This window comes from Phalacrocorax carbo, chromosome 26, assembly GCF_963921805.1.
Source record: "Phalacrocorax carbo chromosome 26, bPhaCar2.1, whole genome shotgun sequence".
In the NCBI taxonomy this organism is placed as follows: Eukaryota; Metazoa; Chordata; class Aves; order Suliformes; family Phalacrocoracidae; genus Phalacrocorax; species Phalacrocorax carbo.
In genome coordinates this window covers 5,148,697-5,168,238 of record NC_087538.1, presented here as the reverse complement: position 1 = coordinate 5,168,238, position 19,542 = coordinate 5,148,697, and the positions used below count along the sequence as shown (strand labels likewise).

Genomic DNA, 19,542 nt, shown 5'->3' with positions numbered 1-19,542 from the left:
TTTTTTTTTAAGGATTTCTTTTTTTTTCCTCGCACAGAGTAAATTATTTTCCTTAAAGGAATTTCCTTCGGGAGTTTTTTTGCTGCCTGGAGCTTCTTCAGGTCCCGCCCCGCACTGAGCACCCGGTGGGGAAAGGGAAAAAAATTGCTTTAGAAACCGATTTTTTGGGTTTTTTTCCCCCCTTTTCTTTGGATCCTGCACTGAGCATCCCACAGGGACAGGAAAAAATCACCTCAGAAACAGATTTAAATTTTTTTTTTTCCTTTACTTCGGGTATTTTTGTTGTCAGACCGGAGGTGGGGGAATAAACCCCAATTTGAGGTTTAGGATAAATGCGATACATCCCCAGCTGGGCAGGCTTGACCCCCTTTGGGGGCTCTAAAATAATAATGATTTCTCAACTTTTATGTCTTCCCTCCTTGGCCGGGGTGGATTTTGGGCTTGGGTGGGGATTCTCAGCCCCAAAATGTCTTAGTTTTGAAGGGAAATTTTGGGCACTGTGGTTACAAAAAAAATAAAAAGAAAAAAAAGGGAGGGAAAAGGGGTGAAAAGTGGGGTGAAAAATGGGGTGAAAAGGGGGAAATGTGGGGAAATACGGGGGGAAGGGGTAAAAATCGGGGAAATGGGGAGATATAGGGGAAACTGGAGAAATATGGGGGAAGGGGGGAAGATGCGGGAAATATGGGGGAAGGGGGGGAAACTGGGCAAATATGGGAGAAAGGGGGGAAAAATGGGGGTGGAATGGGGGAATATTGGGGGAAAAGGGGAAATACGGGGGAAATTGGGGGAATGGGGAAATATGGAGGAAGGGGAGAAAAAATGGGGAAATATGGGGGAAAGTGGGGGAAATATGGGGGAGCGGGAAAAAAGGTGAAATATGGGGGGAAGGGGAGACAAAAAATGGGGAAATATGGGGGGAAGGGGAGAATATCGGAGAAAAAGGGGGAAAAAGAGCTCCGTCCGTCCCCCCCGCCCCCAAAGGCTGGGGAGGCACTTCCCCCCCCACCCCACCCCCCCCGCGCCAAGGGGGTCGGCGGGCGCGGGGCCGGCTCCTCCCCCGCACCGGGGGGTGGGGGTGGGTCGCCCCTCCCGCCCGCGGGGGGCGGCGGGCGCGCAGGTTCCGCGGAGCCCCGCGCTGCGGCCGGCGGGGGCGGGCGGGGGCTGCGGGGCCCCCCCCGGGACGCTGCGCGGGGGCTGCGCGGCGCTGAGCCCCGCCGAGCCCGGCCATGGCCGCGCCGGAGCCGGCCCAGGTAGGGGCGAGCCGGGGGGCGCGGGGGGACCGCGGCCCCGCGGGGGTCTCGGCGCCCGGCCCTGCCGGAGAGCCGCTCTCCTCCGTTCATTTTTTAAAGTTATTTTTAAAATTCGGTTTCTTGCTTTGCTTTTTTTTTTTTTTAAAAAAAATCATCTTCGGTTTTTTTACTTCTTTCGTTTTTAATTTAATTTCTTCCTTTGGTTTTAATTTCATTTCTTACTTTGTGTTTTTTTTTTAATTTTTATTTCTTACTTTTCAAATGTTATTTCCTACTTTGTTTTTTTATTTCTTACTTTGTTTTAGATCTTACTTTGTTTTTTTTTTCTCATTTTTAAAAAATTGTTTTAGTTCTTACTTTGATTTTATTTTTTTATTATTTTAGTTCTTAATTTGCTTTTTATTTATTTTAGTTCTTACTCTTTTAAAATTTTAATTCCTACTCCATTTTATTTTATTTTAGTTCTTTTTTTAATTTTAGTTCTTACTTGTTTTATTTCTTACTTTTTAAATTTAGTTCTTATTCTTAAAATTTTAGTTCTTCAGTTTTTTTATTTTAGTTATTTGGATATTAATTTTATTTCTTATTTTGGTTTTTAAATTATTTTATTTCTCTGCTTTTTCTTTTAGTTCTTTGGTTTCTTATTTTTAGTTCTTGTTTTTTTTTTAAAAAATGTTAATTCTTTGGGTTTTTTCGTTTTAGGTCTTACTGAGTTTTTATTTTTAATTTTTACTTTGTGATTTTTAATTTTGGTTCTTTTGCTGTTGTTTTTTTTTTCCTTTGGGAGGTTTTTGTTGTTCTTTGGGTGGTTTTTTTTTTAGTTGTTACTTTGTTTTTATTTATTTTTTTATTTTTATTTTTAAAATGTTGCCACTTTGTTGCCCGTGCAATTAATTCCATTCCCCCCCAGGTGCCCGAGGCTCTCCAGGAGGTCACCGTCACCGCCACTGAGAAGCTCTGGCCGCTCGCCGACCACTCCCCCGCCCTCCCAGCAGGTAGGGACACCCCCCCCACCGCCCCCCCAGTCCTTGGGGCATCTTGGTGCTCTCCCGGGGGGCTTCGGCCGTGGGGGCAGGAGGACTCGTCCAGCCCCACCAGCCCCTCCTGGCACTGGTGTCCCCTGGGAGCCTTTCCCAGGAGCTCCCGCTTTTGAGCAACAAGTTTCCTTTTAAAAGAAATCCTGCATTTTCTCCTCATTTTTCTTTTTCCGTGGGTCGCACGCCTGTGTCGGAGAGTCGTGGTGGCCCTCCAGGTTTCAGCCCACCTGGGATGCCCGAGATAATTGCTTGCGTTTGCTCTTCCCACCTCAAATCCTGGGTTAAATCTCATTTTTCCAAGGATGATGTACGTGGACGCCAGGAAAGGCAGAGGCGACGCCTGTGGGCATGGGAATGGTGGGACCCACCCTAAATCTGCTTCGGGGGGGCAGCTCATGGACCTTCCTCGGCTTAATCTGTGCAAGATGCTTTTTAATTGGGGTTTTTAAATTAATACTGTCCGAGGAACTTAGCTGAGGGCTTGGTTTAAATGCCTACGCCCCGTCTTCATCCTCGGTGGGATCACAGGGTGCTCTCCTCAGCACCCAAGTCCCTCAGATACCTGTTGAGTTGCTCTGAGCATCCCAGCCTGGGCAGGTGGATGCTCTTCTCCCACCTAAGCCATGAGTAAAACTGCTAGAAATTAGTTAAAGAAAAAAAAACAAAAGGGAGGCAATCTGCCCTGCCGGGAGCAGGGCTTGGCGGCTCCTTCGGGCTCACAGTGCCCTCTCCTGACAGCTCGCGGCCACCTGCAAAGGGGTGCTTCAGGGGATGGAGAAGTCCCCAGGTCTCCTCCAGCCATGAGACATGAGTTGGGGCTCCAGGAAGGGAGCAGGCAAGATGGAAAAGTGACTCAAGTTGAGTTTTTAGGGCGCTTGGGTGGGCGAGGAAGGCTCTGGGGGCTGGTTCACACGGGGTTTTAGAGTTGCTTGATCGTAAAATGAATCAAAGTGACCTTAATCTTGAGTTGCTTGATCCATAAGATGGATCAACGTGAACTTAATCTCGAGTTTCTTGATCATAAGAGGAATGAACATGAACTTAATCTCACTGTACCACAGGTTTCATGTTTGTTTTCTGTGGCTCTTCTTGCTCTTTTCTAGTCTAATTGTGAGACTGGTTAGCATCAGTACTCAACCTTTTCAGCTTAACCTTTCAGGGGACCACTGATTTTTCTAGATGACGCCCATGAGAAGACCGTGCCATCCTTGGGCACGCTGAGAGGCCCCAGCTAAGAGCTAATTAATGGCAACGATTCAGCCATGAAGGGCACTGATATAGTGGATAAAAGTCACGCTTTTGCATGCGGCTCGGTCCTTGAGCACCGCCTCTTCCTTCACGTGCTCCTTCTCCAACGTCCTGCTCTTAGAAGAAAGGTTCAATGGACCCAAGTGTCTGCTTTGCCGGGGGGGAAACCGCTTAATTTGGGAGCGTGGCTTGTCCACTCTGCCCCCAACAAAGCTTTTTCTCAAAGTAAAACCAGGGAGCGGGTCACTCGGGCGAGATGCAGCCAAGCCACGCGGCTGGCACGCCTGGTTTTACTCCTGGGCTTTTCCAGCCTTCATTTTCCTCCTGCTCGCTATTCCCTGAGTCTTTCCAGACGGACAATCTCTGCCTTTCTCGACTCCTCTTGATCTCACTGGGCTTTTCCGTCTTCTTGAAAAGCGGTCTCGGGGCTGATTCCTCTGCTTCAAGCTTCCCTGGGATGCCTTCTCCATCACCTGGAAAGCTCTTGTAGATACCTTCAGCAAACCCTGCTGGGACTTCCCACCTCGGAGAGCTGAGCACCTGGATTGTCCTTCTCTTTTTGAAGAGGGATGGGTTTTAAGGTCACACCTCTGTCTCCTGTAATGAGGCATCACAGACGGTTGTTATCTACCCAGTAACCCACCGCTGTCTACCCGAGCAGGCTTCCCCGTGTACAACCCCGACCTGCTCGCTCAGCTGGAGCAGGGGGAGGAGGTGTGGATCCCCGACATCCCAAGCTCGGAGGAGGAGGAGGAGGAACAACTGGCGAGACCCCTCTTGAGGTTGTGGACGAGGAAGAGGAAACGGTGGAGGAGCTGCCGAGATGCTGGGAGCTCCTCCGGCTCCAACTCCTCTCACTCAGGTAAGGGACTTATTTTCCACCCCAAAACGGAGATGCCAGGCATCGCTCCTCACCTCCAGCACGCAGGATTGTACTGGAAACTGGTGTAACTGGGAGGAGGGGGTTGCAGGGGTGTGAGGACCCATTTGGGCATCAGCAGCCAGAGATACCAAACACTTCTCCGGGCAGAAGGCTGTTGCTTCTTCTGGATCAGCAGAGCCAGATTCGACTGAGGGATGAAACCAATCATGTTTTGTGGTGCTTCTCTCCATCCTTCCTCAAGCTCCCCCCTCCCCTGGCATGTTCGGGATGGAGGTAGAGGTGGATCCCTTTTTTTTCCTTCCCTTTTCCCAGCAGATGATGGGTGGACGAGCGAGACGGAGGACAGTTCTCAGGAGGAGGATGGAGAGCTGCACGGTGGGTCGTCAAGGAAATCCAAAGGTGGCATCTCCCTGGGCTACGAGCACCACAAGAACCACTCGGGACGGAGATCGGCTTCTTCCAGCCACAACGGGAGAAAACCTAATACCAAGAGTCCCTCAGGAATGCGGCTGGGGCAGCACAAGCATGTCTGCAGCAAGTGTGGGAAAAGCTTCAGCCGTGGCTCCTCCCTCAACCGGCATCGGAGGGTCCATCATGGGGAGAAACCCTTCACCTGCCCCAAGTGCAGGAGAACTTTCACGTGCAGCTCCACCCTTAAGGACCACCAGAAGAGCCACTGCCAGGAGAAACCCTACAAATGCCCCAGCTGCGAGAAACGCTTCACTTCCACTAAGTCGCTCAGAAAACATTGCATGCTCCACTTGGAGAATGGGCCGTACCAGTGCCACGATTGTGGGAAAAACCTCACTTCCAACTCAGCTCTTATCATCCACCGCAGGATACACACCGGGGAGAGACCCTACGAGTGCCCCGACTGTGGGAAAACCTTCATGGCCAACAGGTCCCTCAACAAGCATCGCAAGAGCCACATGGAAAGCACGATCTTCATCTGTCCGGACTGTGGGAAAAAACTCAATTCCCAGTCCACCTTCGTCATCCACCGCCGAATACACACCGGGGAGAGACCCTATGAGTGCCCCGACTGTGGGAAAACCTTCATCGCCAACAAATCACTCAGCAAGCATCGCAAGAGTCATACGGAGGAGGGGTCCTATAAGTGCCCTGAGTGTGGGCAAACCTTCTCAAAGAACTCGGCCTTCGTAGCCCATCTCAGGACCCACTCCGGCTGCGAGAAAACCTTATTTGAAAGCTCATCTTTTAAGCGACACCGGAAAAAGCACCTGGTAGAGAAACCCTATCAGTGCTCCGAATGCGGGATCGGCTTCACCGTCCACTCGGGTCTCCTCTTCCATCAGAAGACCCACATAGGACCCAGGCCCTACGTCTGCTCCGACTGCGGGAAAGGTTTTCGGGAGAGCACCTCCCTCCGTAGGCACCAGCGTATCCATACGGGTGAGAAACCCTACCGGTGCTCTTACTGCGAGAAGAGCTTCCGGGCCAGCTCCACCCTCATCATCCACCGAAGGATCCACACGGGGGAGAAACCTTATAAATGCACCAAATGCACCAAGTGCTTCATGTCCAGCTCTTCCCTCAGGAAGCATCTGCGGACGCATCTCCGCAAGGAGCTGCTGGTGGGTCCCAGTCAGTGACTTTGTTTTGCCCAAGTCCTTTGAGGTGCCTTTGGGTGCCCACCTCAGCGATGGCCGGCTGGACAGATGGCTGGACAGACGGATGGATGGATGGATGGATACCCGCTTCCACGCCCCATCCGTCCCAGAAATGCATTTCAGCGTAATTCTCACCCTTCCTCCATGGGTCCTCAAAGGCAGAGGACGTTCGCGGGACCAGGCGTGCAGCGGTGGCTCCTGGCACGGTGCCGGGGGACAGCGGTGGCTGCTCAGTCCCCACCCCCTGGGGTGGCTGCAGGGATGCCAATGCCCCGATGGGATGGAGGGCTGTGGGGTTTGGGGACTGCTCAGCTTGGTTTGTGCGTTGGGAACCTGCTGGAGGAGAACATCTAGGCCTCCTTTAGAGGCTAAAAAGCCTTTTTTTAGCTTCCCACCTTCAAAACCACTTAAATAATTCAGGAGAAGGCCCATCCTGAAACCGAGGGGTCTCCATCCCACTGTGGTTTGGTCCCTTCAGATCATCTGCTTTTATCGGATACAGCATTTTCCAAACACACGTTTCCTTCCCCAATTTCCCCCTTGTGCTCGTTGCCTCTTGTCTGATTTTTATGCTGCCGCCTTCAAAATACACCACAATGAATTTGGCTCGTCTGTGACAGCTTGTTTGTGGGTACCTGCTTTAAAATGAGGTGCAATAAAGTGGAACTGGGTTTCTGGGAGTGCAGGATCATGATTTGATGGCTCACAGTTGGGAAAGCTGTGGGGGGAGAGACGGGGGACCCCCATGGCTCCTCTGCCCCACATCTCTGGCTGCTCCTGGCGCTGTCCTGAGCAGGTACGATGCTCTCAGCTGGCAGAAAGCCGAGCTACATCCGAGGTTGAGCGTGTACACGGGGTATGTGAGGTTGTGCCTGTGGACATGGTCCTTGGGGAGCCACTTGCACCCCAACCAGAAGCTGGAGAAACTGGTGGAGCTGGGGCTGGAGAGCTGGAGCCCCCTGATTGTGGTGCTGGTGGGGGTGTGCCTGCAGGTGGGGTGGCCGTGGGGTGGTCCTGCACCTGAGGAGGGCTGTGATGAGTCTGAATTCCTGCAGGTCCCAGCATCAAGGGCACGTTGGGGTTGTGGGATGGTGGGGAGAGACTCTGGGAGGTGTCCCAGTCCCTGTGGCTCCTGCACCACTGTGGGGTGGCTCTGCCCCACAGCATTCCCCATGTGGGACCAGCACGGAGGCTGCTGCACTTCCCTTCTCCAGGACATCAAAAGCACCATGAGCAGGTACATCCCATCCTGGGCATCCACCACCCCGGGGGCCGTGGGGTGGCATGGGTGGGCTCCTGGAGAGGTTCAAAAGGATTCCCAGGGTGGGCAGAGGCAGGATGGTGGCTGCAGGGATGGGCGAGGGCCTTTGGGGAAGGTGGGAGCTGCTGTGTGCGGTGTGAAAAAACCCATCATGGTGCCCTGGAGTGCTTCATCCCACTGTGGCAGAGCTCAGAATGGGTTCCCACAAAACCCTCTGGGGCAGGGAGGATGATGGGGCAGAGGCTAGAGATGGATCTGAGCTGGATCCTTCCCTTGGATGTCACTGGGAAGACTCTGGCTGGGTCCAGCTTCTCCACTGGATCCAGCATGCCCACGCTCATCTGGCACCGGGGAGCCCAGAAGTGGGCAGAGCTCTCCAGATGTGGTCTCACCCCTCCACGCGTTCCAGATGTGGCACCGTGCAACGCTCCAGATGTCACCTCAAGCCCAGGCTGCTCCAGATGTGGTACTAAACTGTGCTCTGGGTCCAGTATCATGCACCGCTCCAGATGTTCTTGCATCCTCGGGCTGCTCCAGATGTGCTTCCACCCACCTGGACCAGGCAGGGTTGTAGCTGCGCCACCAGTGGGGATGTCCCCATCGAGCCAAGGGCAGGAAAAGCCTTCAGAGCTGTGATAGCAGCAAAGTTTAATTTCTCGAGCAGGTAACCTCCCTGCTGGCCTTTGGCCTCCCTGGACATTGACCCGGAAAACGAAAGGGAGCTGCTGGGAGGAGCGATGGCGACTTGGCAGCAGAGGGAGATGGCTTTGTGCTCCTTTTGCCGGGAGCCCTTCAAGACCCTGGTGGCCTTCACAGGGTGCAAGCATTGGATCTGCAGCTCTTGCACCAGCCAGTACCATGTGGGCGCAGCCGGACGATGCCCTTGGTGCTGCCTCCTCCCTCCAGCAGGGAAGGATGGTGCGGGCAAGGGATGGATGGATGGAGAAGGGGTTGGAAGCCAGCCAGCAAAGCCCCCTGAGGAGAAGTGCCAAGAGCACCAGGAAGCCCTGGAGATGTTCTGCATGGAAGACCAAAGCCCCGTCTGCCGGCGTTGCACCGAGTTGCAGGCTCACCATGCCCACACTGCCATTCCCCTCGAGGAGGCAGCTGAGGAGTACAAGGTACGGAGGGTGCTGCCGACCTCCGTGCCTGAAAGGTGGAGGGCGGGGGGCTGCCTGCACCCATGCCCAGGAGGACCAGACCCTGCCACGGTCTTGTAGCTGTGGATGCTCGTAGGGAAGGGGGAGGCTGTGGTGGTGGTCGGGCTCAGCAAATTCACCACCACCATGTCTATCGAGGGGGGTTTGCACACCTAAAAGGCCAGGTGATGGCATTGTAGTGAGGTAATGCTGCAGTGCATGGTGTAAGACAGTCCATCAACAGTTTCAGCTACTGGTTTCTCCAGGCAAAGCCCCCTTCGGCACCTGCAAAGCTGGGGATGAGCCCAGCCGTGGTCAAGCACGAGGGTTTTCTTGCATCCTGTAACTCTTGCCACCTCCTCACGGATGCGGTCGCATCCTTTCCTCACCACGTTTCCTTCCCCCAACCAGACAAAACTGGAGGCAGATGTAAAACTCCTGCAGCAACAGGTGGTGGAAGCACAGAGCTTGAAATCCCAGGAGGAGAGGAAGCTGGCTGAGTGGAAGGCAAGTATCGTCCGTCCCGTGGGATTTCGCAGGGGTCCGGCAGGTGCCGTGGTTTTGGGTGCTTGCTTGGGCGCGGGTTGGCTGTGCCGGGAGGGATGCTCATGGCGTGCAGGAGCATGAAGGGCTGCGTCCTTGCAAAGCCTCTGGACTTTGCAGCTCCTCTGTTCACCGTTAATGATACGGTAACGCCTCATTAAGGGCGGTGGGAAGGTGCCCTTCGTCCCCCTCCGCGCTCTATCACCCAGCGTGAGGTTGCTCGCCGTGATCACGGGTACTTGAATCCCAGTCCAAGGGCAAACCAGGCATAGTTTGTTCCTTGAACAGACTTGATGACAGGTCAGATAAACGCCGGCGGGAGCAGCCGTGGTGCTGCTGTCCTGGCACCGACTGTAGTGGCGATGAACCTGACCGGTGACGGGGACTGCCCTGGCTCTGCCACCCCCCCCAGCCATGAGCCCAAAAGTTCATCCCACTGCTCTGACCCATGTCTCTTTCTTCAACCCGTGTTTTGCTGGGGTATTTATGGGAAGTGCTGCCTGGTAGCTGCTGATTCATACACAGCAGGAGAGAGGCTCTGTAGAGACCTGAGGACAAAACCCAGAAGCAGTTGTCCCCAGTCCATGCTGTGTCTCTAAGCATCTCTCTTTGCACCGTGCCATGACAGACCATCTCCTCAAGCTCCCAATGAGTTTCCACCACCATTTTCCATTTTTTCCCCTCCTTTTTTCCCCCACCCCTGCAAAGAATAAAACTTCCAGAGAGAGCGAGAAAATCACGAACGAGTTCAATAAGCTGCACACCTTCTTGGTTGAAGAGGAGGAGAAGCTCCAGCGGAGGCTGAAGCGGGAGAAGAAGGGCACGGCCACCAAGATATGCAGCAACGTTGCCCAGATGACCACGCACAGCCAGGCACTGCATGAGCTCATCAATGAGCTCAACAAGAGGTGCCAGCAGCCAGCTTTGGGGCTGCTGAAGGTGAGAACCCGCCTTAGATTCACCGCCACACCTTCAGAGGGAGGTTAGCATCACCTTTCATACATGCATCTCCTAAAGCTTCCAGGACTTGCTTTTTGCAGCTACTGGAAACACCTAATTCCTCTCATTTTTAACAAGACCCAAGCCCAAAACACCCGTAGTGATTCGTGCAATGATTGGCGGTGTGGCTGGTGGAGGAAGATGGGCCCGCAAAGAACAAAGCTGAGGCACTTTGGGTTTCTGAAACCACTTTTTTCCCTGTTTTCCTGCAGAGGAAAAGTTGGAAAATGTGATGCTTGTAACTCAGAGTTGGGAAAGGGAAGGCTGAAGGCGAGGTTATAGTCCATAAATAATCAGAATATTCTCTTAAGGAAAATGCAGAGTGTAAATCCCTCTTTTTGTCTGATTTTTGTTCCTTTCCAGGATGTGGAAAGCCTGCTGAGCAGGTACCGTTTCTTCCCCAGGGCTCTGCAGGAGCAGGTTGGAAGGAGGGTTTGGAAGCAGCAGGTGAGTCACCACTTTGGCGTTGCTCTTCCCAGGAGCAGAAATATCCAGGCCCGGACACTGGCGGCGGTTCCTGCCGAGCTGCGGGGCACGTATGAGGTTCCCAACAGCGGCATTTTTGAGTTTCTAAACCAATTTAAAGGTGAGTGAGTGCAATATGGAGCCCATCCATCTGCAACTCCATGGGGCTCAGCACCCATCGCTTTTGGAAGGAGGTGCAACAGCACCTTCTCCATCCCTCAGCTGGCTGTTGTCCCATCTGGAGGTTTCAAAGGTGGGTTTCATGAGCAGGCGTCCCAAGTAGAAAAAAGAGAGACCCAGTTTGTGTCTCTGGCAATAGAGAGGCTGGGTGAAAAGTTCAACCACCCAAGAGTGCCCATAGGAGGAGACATCTCTCGTGGGTGGAGCACCCTTCTCAGCTGGATGACTGATGAAGAAATTAGCGCTCAGTTAAACATCTCAGCTCCTAAGACATCAGAAAACCAGGTTTGGAGGCACCTTCTCAGGGCGTAGTAAGGGCCAGCAGCTCCCAAAGCGGAGCTGAGTGTGAGCATCTGGGTAGGGTCTCTACACCTCATGGTCCTGGAAGTAGGTGGTGGGCATGAGGTGGCATCGTTCCACCCCAGTTGTGACCTTCTTCTGCTCTTCCCTCCAGTGGACATGACCTTGGACCCAGCCTCCGCTCACCCCAGCCTCCTCCTGTCCGAGGACGGCAGGAGCGTGAGTCATGGGGGCGCACGGCAGGACCTGCCGGACAACCCCGAGAGATTTGATCCTTATGTCTTCGTGCTGGGATCTCTGAGGACCACATCGGGAAGGTGCTACTGGGAGGTGGAGGTGGGAGACAAGACCGAGTGGGACATCGGGGTGTGCAGGGAGACTGTGAAGAGGAAGGGGAAAGGTCCTCTCTCCCCACCGGCGGGCTTCTGGAGGATGTGGTTGAGGAACAGCAACCAGTACAAGGTCCTGCTCTCCCACCCCATCACCCTTTCCATCCGAGCAAAACCCAGGAGAGTGGGGATCTACCTGGATTACAAAGGTGGAGAAGTGACCTTCTACAACGCCACCGACCGGACCCACCTCTACACCTACAGCGGGGCCTTCGCCAGCGTCCTGAGACCCTTCTTCAGCCCTGGCTTGTCCCAAGGAGGGAAAAACACGGAGCCCCTCATGGTCTGCCCGGCCACGGAGTAGGAATGAGGGCAGCCGGCTGCCCGTCCCCACCTCCAAGTCCTGGGAGGATTTGGGGGGGGTCCTATCTTGGGGGGGGGGGGGGGAGGGTTGGGTTTAGAGCAGTTGCATGTCCCCAAAATGGACGACAACTGGACCAGCGCAGAAAATTATTTTTTTCCTTATGAAATATTTTTTTCTGTCTTCTGGGAGTGTCAATGCAAATTTAACTCATCTGTATTTGGGAAAAAAAAAAACAAACCATGGATGTTTGGGATAAGTCTCTATAAACATCCAACATCCTTTGGAAATTCTAGGGGGTTTTATTGCTTTTAAAAAGAAAAAGGCTGCCAGGGTTTTTTGCAGAAGTTGGGGAGCGAAGCTAGGCAGAAAACTGGGGGAAGAAACCAAAACCAGGAGGTTTTGGGCATCTGGGAACTGTCCCCAAGCTCCCTCATTCATGTCACCTACCCAGAGCTCTGTCCTTTCGCTCCCAAAGGGATGAGGAGCCGAGCGTGACCCCCGGGGTGGCAGGACAGGGCTGAGACCCCATTTCCATCCCCAACCCCCTTTAAAACACCCCACTATGAATTTTGCAGAATTCCCAAATTCTTTTCTTACTGTTTTGCATAATGAACCCCATTTTTTCCAGCGGGATGGCGTGACTTGGCTGAGACCCCTTTCCTGTCTCTCAACCCCCTTTAAAACACCCCATTATGAATTTCACAGAATTCCCCAATTTTTTTCTTATTGTTTCATGTACCGAGCCCAAATTTTCCCAGCAGGGTAGCGTGGCCGAGCGGTCTAAGGCGCTGGATTAAGGCTCCAGTCTCTTCGGGGGCGTGGGTTCGAATCCCACCGCTGCCAGGTCCCTTTTGGGCTCTGTGGGGAGCACAGCTGGAGCATGCTGCGGCCCCACATCTGGAATGAGTGGGGAAGGGGGAGACCACATCTGTCTCTGCTCACTTTTGGGCTTCCCCAGTACCAGATAAGCGTGGGCATGTGGGATGCAGTGGAGAAGATGGACTCGGCAAGACTCTTGGCACTGCAATGGGTGATTTTTTATCCCCTGCAGAAGCTCCTGCCTTCCCCAAACCTCCCCTGCCTGTCGCCGCAGCCTCTTCTCACCCTGGGGTCCCTTTGGGACCTCTCTGGGAGCCCAACCATGCCACCCCATGGTGAGGATGCCCAGGATGGGCCGTACCTGCTCATGGCGCTCCTGACGTCCTGGAGAAGGGAAGCACGGCAGCCTCGGTGCCTGGTCCCACATGGGGAATGCTGTGGGGCAGAGCCACCCCACAGCACTGTCAGGGCCAGCCCCATTGTACCGGGGTTGGAGCACACCTCAGAGCCAGTCCCTGCCATCCCACAACCCCAACGTGCCCTTGATGCTGGGACCTGCAGGAATTCAGACCCTCCCTAGGCAGGGGGGCACCCCGAGGCCACCCCACCTGCAGGGGCTTGGCTGCCAGGAGCTTGGACCCCTCCAGCTCCACCTTCAGGTTCTCCAGCTCCACCAGGTTCCCCATCTTCTTTGGGGTGTCAGTGGCTCCCCAGGACCATTTCCTCATGCATGTACCCCTTATGCACACTCAACCACCAATGCAGCTTGACTTTCTGCCAGCTGAGAGCATCATACCTGCTTGGGACAGTGCCAGGACCAGCTGGAGATGGGGTGGGTGGCGGAAACACGGGGGTCCCCATGACGGGAGCAGCCATAAAGGCGACCTGGTTATAATGGGGAAATAGTGGTAGAAAAGGTCTGCCAGTTGTGGAGCCCTGAGCATCCTTGATAAAGCACAGGTGGGAGCCTTGGGAAGCCTTGATAAATGCAAATCAACGAAACTGTGATAAAAACCGGCCTCCTGAGAGAGCAGAAGTCAACAACAGCTGTGTCCTGCACCCACCTAAGTATCTAGACTAACAACGTAGAAGTAATTCATTATCTGCGCAAAACAAGGACGTCCCTGGACGAGGTGTCCCGGACAGACCCTGGATGATTTTGTACTCCATGAAGTGGATCATCCATGCCAAGAGACTTTTCTGTCGGCGCCTGGGTGAGCGTGGTACCGGCAACACGTGAGAAACAGCACAAAGCTGTTGCTGGCCCGGCCATTAACCCCATCTCTTAATTTCCCCATTAGGGCACGGCAGATCCTGCTCAGCTCTGCTTGGGAAGATCCTGCCGAGGCGCAGGGCCGGAGCCCAGTCCAGGGGCTTGTTGGGCAAGTGGTTTTGGCCGCTCGGAGCCAGAGCGAGGACGTGAGTGTGAACGACACCGAGGGACACCAGGAGCTGTGCTGTGAGCAGGAGATTAAGGGGGTTTTCCCCTTATCTCATTGCCCTCCAAAGCCAGTAATGCTGCTCCCAGAAACTGGGTGTAAGTTGGAGATGTTTGGGTGTAGCCTTTAGCCTGGTGCCTCCCAGAACTCGTACCCATCCGGTGAGTGACTTTTCTTTCCATGGGGGATATAACCCCTCCAGCACCCCAGTGCCCATCCCCTGCTATGGGTGCAGCCCTTCAGACACCCCCCCAGGATGCTCAGGGCTGGGTACGGGACATCCCCTGCAGCTGCACAGACCCAGGGAGGGGGGGCTATACCTCTTCATTCTATCCTCCACCCCACTCTGCTCCTCCCAGACCCCCCCAGATCCCCCTGACACCCCTTGGGGTAGAGGGAGGCTCACTCCTGGTCCCCCTCCCCAGGTCTGGGTGCAGCCCCTGGAGCTTGATGTGACCCCCCCAGCACCCCAGTACCCATCCCCTGCTATGGTACAGCCCCTCGGACACCCCACCCCACCCCTTATTTTGGGTATAGATGAGGATGGGGGATAGGGGGCAGCGGGGGACAGGTCCTCCCCAGGGCTCTGAGGTCCCCAAGGGGATAGGGCACATCTGGGGTGTCCCAACCCTTGAAGCCTCCCCACCTCACCCCATCTTGCCCCTTGGGAGGCCGTCCTGAAGGGCAAAGATGTCCGGGAAGGCTGGATGTTCTTCAGGAAGGAAATTTCGAGGTGCAGGAGCGGCCTGTCCCCATGTGCCGAAGGATGAGCCGGTGGGGAAGACGACTGGCCTGGCTCAACAGAGGGCTTTGGCTGGAAATCAGGGGAAAAAAGAGTTTATCGCCTCTGGGAGAAGGGGCAGGCAACTCAGGAGGACTACAAGGACGTCGTGAAGTTATGCAGGGAGAAAATGAAAAGGGTCAAAGCCCAGCTGGAAATTAACCTGGCTACTGCCATAAAAGACAATTAAAAATGTGTCTTTAAATATATAAGCAACAAAAGGGGGACTAAGGAGAGTCTCCACCTTTTATTGGGTGCGGGAGGAAACACAGTGACAAAGGCTGAGGAAAATGCTGAGCTACTTAATGCCGCCTTTGCCGCGGTCCTTAATAGTCAGACCAGTTGTTCTCTGGGTTACCCAGCCCCCTGAGCTGGAAGACAGGGACAGGGAGCAGAATGATCCATCCCGTTGGAGGCACGTGCCGTCGGGATGGGGGTGTGGGTAGGGGGCTGGTGGCACGAAAGGCATTCGAAGCGCCGTGGTGGGCTCTGGGTCCACCCTGGAGAGGCAAGCTTGCAATTCTGCAAGAGCTGAGGGCCCTTCCCAGCACAGGGACCGCGTCAGCACGCTCAGCCCAGCACTGCATTGCACTGCTCAGCACCCCACCGCATTGCACGGCACTTCCCAGCACCCCACTGCGCTGCCCTGCTCCGGGTCCCACGGGCAGTCCCCGGGCCGGGTGCTGCAGGGATCGGGGACAGGGCGCAAGGGGCTGGGTGGGATGGGCACCGTGAAGGTTGTGGGGGTGGGAAATAAGCTGCTTATTAAATCTGCGTGCAAGCAGCAAAGGGTACAACAAAGCCAGGCAGCGCTCAGAGGGAAGGGCCGGTGTCTGGCCCCCTTGGAGCACGGCTGAGTTGTTGGAGCCTGAGCAAAAGGGGTGCAGCGATGCTTTTGGTCCAGCCCGTGCTTGCTGCCACGCTCCCGGGAAAGGAGTCAAAGAAATCTGCTCATTTCCAGCCCGACCAGTGCAGGTAAGGCCATCCTGCGGGCTGGGAATTGAGCGAGCCGCCACCGTACACCGCCACCGGACAGGGATTCCCACCCTGGCTTCCAGAAAACCAAGGTTTATAGAGAAAACCGTACGGTTTATTTGTGAACAAAAGCCCAAAGCCCTGTGGCGGGCCTCTCTCGTCGCCCCACGGCCCGGCACGCACACCCACACCGCAGCGAGGCAGCGGAAGAGCTTTTACTCTGTTTCCATCCTCCTCCCAGTTATTTTTTCCTTTTTGCAGAGGTCTTGCTGGTCCTCATCTCCTCTCCCATCTGCAGCCAAGGGAGGGAGAGCAGCCGGGGGTGAAGAGAGATGGTAAATAAGGACAGGCATCTCCCAAACAGCCTCAGCGCAGCCGGAACTGTTCCCCCCCCCCCCATCTCCCCCTTGGCTTTTTCCTGTGCCTTCACACAGCAACCCGGCCAGCAACGCTGAGCAGCCGTATCTGCTGCGGGGCTGAGCATCCCGGGGAGCGAGCGGGGGGGACAGGACCGCGTCCCCCAGCCCCGCAGCATCGCTCGCCCCAAGGAGTGGATAAAGAGTCGCTCAGGGGGCTGCGGGATTTTGGGTGGGGGGAGGTTGCATTGGAAGCGAGAGGGTGGTGGAAAATAATCCCCCCCCAACCCTGGGGAGGGAGCGGGTGTCCCACCTGCGATTTGGCTGTAGTGCTCCTGGGGAAGGGAGTGTTGACAGCGGCGTGTCTGCCCCCCAAAACAGGGCTTTTCAGCCCCAAATCAGCCTCAGGATGGAAGAAGGGGGAGAGACGGTGGCAGCTGGTCCCACGGGGAGAGAGGAGATGGGCGGCCCCGGGAGCATCTGGACAGGTGAGCAATTGGGGCGTGGGAGAAGAACCACCAGACATTGCCTTCGTTTCACCCCGCCGACGGGCGAGGATCATACCGGTGGGGTGGTCTTTTGGAAATCATCCCTCCGCGGTCTTCCTCCATCCTGCGACTCCTCGCCAGTCCCTGGAAACAGTTGCTGATGTATCGGGTACCGTCCCATCCCGGGGCAAAACATAACTTAATCTCCGTCTAACCCTGCAGGAGACGGGATGCGGAGGGAGGATGAAGGATGCTGCGTGGAGCAGGGATGTCCTGATGGAGCCAAAGTGGGTGAAATGGTGGTAAAATCCAAAGAGAATAACCGTGGGAGAGCTTGTGAGAGCGACCGGGGGATGGAGGGATGTCTGGGGATGGAGCAGACAGACGAATTCACCTGTGGCGAGGGGCTCTTTGCAGAAGAAAGTCTCTACGAATGTTCTCACTGCAAGAAATGCTTCCAGGACAGGTCAGAGCTCATTTGCCATCAGAGGTTGCACAGAGGAGGAAAGACTTTTAAATGCCAAGAGTGCGGAAAGGAGTTTGGGAAGAGCTCGGACCTTAGTTCCCACCAGAAAAGCCACATGGTGGAAAAACCCTACCAGTGCTCGACATGCGAGAAGTTCTTCAAGGACAGGTCCACCCTCATCAGGCACGAGAGAGTGCACACGGGAGAGAAACCCTACAAGTGTTTGGAGTGCGGGAAGAGGTTCACCCGCAGCTCGGACATCATCGTCCATCAGCGGATTCACACGGGGGAGAAACCCTTCGAGTGCTCCGAGTGTGGGAAGAGGTTCAGCCAACGGTCCAACCTCTTCACCCATCAGATCGTGCACACGGGGGAGAAACCCTTCACCTGCCACGAGTGCGGGAAACCCTTCGCCCGGAGATCCGAGCTCACCATCCATCAGCGAACGCACACCGAGGAGAAGCCCTACCAGTGCTCCCAGTGTGAAAAATCCTTCCGGGGGAGGTACGGACTCTTCAGGCATGAGCGGTTGCACACGGGGGAGAAACCTTACGAGTGCTCTGAGTGCGGGAAGAGCTTCGGCCAGAGCGGGGACCTCATCACCCACCAACGCTTCCACACGGGGGAGAAGCCCTACCACTGCGCTGAGTGCGGGAAGTTCTTCTGCAATAAATCCAGCCTCGTGAAACACCAGAAATGGCATCTGGGGGAGAAGCCCTACAAGTGCCACGAGTGCGGGAAGAGCTTCGGGCAGAGCTCGGACCTCATCACCCACCAGCGAACCCATACGGGCGAGAAGCCCTACCCCTGCACCGAGTGCGGGAAGAGGTTCACCAGGAAATCCAGCCTCATCGTCCACCAGCGGGGACACAGAGGACGGAGAACTGGAGAACGCTCAAAATGTGGGAAGAGCTCGGAGGAAGACTCCAGCACTGATGCTCCCGGGAGCGTGGGCATGGGAGAGAGCTTGTCCCCGTGCTCCGAGTGTGCGAAGCCCCTCGAGGAGGCATCAAGCCTCCTTGACCAGCAGAGGTGATGGAGAGGAGAAGAAAACCTCCCAAGTGCCTGGAAGAGGAGAAATGGCTGGGCTTGGCTGGGCTGGGTTTGGCTGGGCTGGGCTGGGCTGGGCTTGGTTGGGCTTGGTTGGGCTTGGCACCAAGATCACACAAGCTGATCAGAAACGAGAGCAGCGTGGGACATCCTCCCATGTGAGATTTAACTTTTTTGTGTGTGTTTTGGAGACAACCCAGGGGAACAAAAGAGTTAAACGCTACAGCGTGGGTTCATCCATGATGGAAAAAGGCTAATTCCTCATGTTATCGCGTAGATTGTTTAATAGTCTTCGCTTTGCTCTTCCAGCAGCTTCATCCAAACCCTTCGCTCCCTGGTGAGAGCCCTTCTCTCATCCTATCCCCTCTTTTTTTCAACATCTAGCTGCTATATTTTTTTATAGTTAGCTTGGTCCAGGTGTCTGCTGCACGTCCAGCCTCGACGCGTTAAATCTCGACTTAGAAAGAAACCGGGTCAGTTGTTCCTAAGGAGATTTTTAAAAAAATTATTTTCTTATTGGATATTTGCACATTTGATAAATACCTAAGGAAATTTTAAATATTGCCAGAGGCATATTAGCAGAACGAGCATTCTCCCTCCGGAAGGTGATGTTTTTAATGGTGGAGAAAATCAAAAGGTCTCCACTGTGGATGTTGGGGAGTGGAGAGAGTGGATCCACCCAATCCAAGGGAAAACCGTGAGGTTTCAGTGAAAGGAGCACAACGTGGAAGGATCGGTGTCCCAGATGGAAACCGCCAGAGGCAGTTTATATGAAATTGTCAATAAATAACCCGTTTCTTTCCTTTGCTGGCGTGCTCTGGGTCATCGTTGCTGCTCGCAGGAGGGCGGTCATCTGTGCTGGTGCTGTGGGTGGGATAAATGTGCCACTATGAGAAACACCAGTGGGAGCTCCAGACTGGGGGTGTTGGGTTTTACGGGGAGGACACAGACTCTCCCCACCTCGGGCACCCTCCATGTCCACGTGCCTGCCTCTCCTCTCATCGCTCTGGGGCCAAACTGGGCCCAGTATATCCTCAATACTGGTGCTATGGCTGGAGTGTGCAGCCAGATTCACCTTCCGGCAGTGTGAAGCCCAGAGGCCACGTTGATGGTACTGGTCCAAAAATTTCATGCTTGAGCCCAAAATTAGGGGATCCTCACCGACATCTCCGTGCCCACAGTGAAGGACCTTGGTGAGCATCCAGGATCTCCAGGAGCTGGGACTGGACCCAGGCATTTGGGGGGGGACCCAGGTATCTGGGGGGGGGGACCCCAAGTATTTGGGGGGGGCCCAGGCATTCGTGGGGGGACCCAAATGGCTGGTGGGGGGGACTCAGGCATTCATGGGGGGACCCAAGTGGCTGGTGGGGGGGAGCCCAGGCATTTGTGGGGGGACCCAAGTGGCTGGTGGGGGGGACTCAGGCATTCGTGGGGGACCCAAGTGGCTGGTGGGGGGGAGCCCAGGCATTTGTGGGGGGACCCAAGTGGCTGGTGGGGGGGACTCAGGCATTCGTGGGGGGACCCAAGTGGCTGGTGGGG

The 19,542-nt window shown here is 54.9% G+C and overlaps 2 protein-coding genes and 1 non-coding gene across 3 annotated transcripts; all 3 read left to right on the top strand.

Annotated features, from left to right (window-relative positions):
• The first annotated feature begins 1,154 nt into the window (after positions 1-1,154).
• LOC104053579 (zinc finger protein 615) lies at positions 1,155-18,809 on the top strand. Its single transcript, XM_064473815.1, has 11 exons — positions 1,155-1,250; positions 2,161-2,245; positions 4,197-4,397; positions 4,731-6,027; positions 6,846-7,041; positions 13,623-13,684; positions 13,750-13,867; positions 14,313-14,378; positions 15,776-15,978; positions 16,381-16,487; positions 16,710-18,809. The coding sequence occupies exons 1-11, from the start codon at positions 1,227-1,229 to the stop codon at positions 17,987-17,989; spliced, it is 3,639 nt and encodes a 1,212-aa protein (XP_064329885.1). The 5' UTR covers positions 1,155-1,226; the 3' UTR covers positions 17,990-18,809.
• Positions 8,029-11,919, top strand: LOC104052542 (E3 ubiquitin-protein ligase TRIM21-like). The gene is made up of 6 exons (XM_064474004.1): positions 8,029-8,431; positions 8,861-8,956; positions 9,701-9,931; positions 10,355-10,377; positions 10,471-10,577; positions 11,091-11,919. The coding sequence occupies exons 1-6, from the start codon at positions 8,048-8,050 to the stop codon at positions 11,627-11,629; spliced, it is 1,380 nt and encodes a 459-aa protein (XP_064330074.1). The 5' UTR covers positions 8,029-8,047; the 3' UTR covers positions 11,630-11,919.
• TRNAL-AAG (transfer RNA leucine (anticodon AAG)) lies at positions 12,391-12,472 on the top strand. Its single transcript has one exon. It is a non-coding gene; the product is annotated as a tRNA-Leu (tRNA).
• Positions 18,810-19,542: the final 733 nt, after the last annotated feature.

Bases quoted from the DNA above. Each gene is read 5' to 3' on its own strand.
- LOC104053579 (XM_064473815.1), top strand. From the start codon at position 1,227: ATGGCCGCGCCGGAGCCGGCCCAG. The intron at 6,028-6,845 runs GTGACTTTGTTT...TGTCCTGAGCAG, and splicing joins CTGCTGGTGGGTCCCAGTCA to GTACGATGCTCTCAGCTGGC. The intron at 15,979-16,380 runs GTAAATAAGGAC...CCCCCAAAACAG, and splicing joins GCCGGGGGTGAAGAGAGATG to GGCTTTTCAGCCCCAAATCA.
- LOC104052542 (XM_064474004.1), top strand. From the start codon at position 8,048: ATGGCGACTTGGCAGCAGAGGGAGATGGCTTTGTGCTCCTTTTGCCGG. The intron at 8,957-9,700 runs GCAAGTATCGTC...ACCCCTGCAAAG, and splicing joins GGAAGCTGGCTGAGTGGAAG to AATAAAACTTCCAGAGAGAG. The intron at 10,378-10,470 runs GTACCGTTTCTT...TGCTCTTCCCAG, and splicing joins GTGGAAAGCCTGCTGAGCAG to GAGCAGAAATATCCAGGCCC.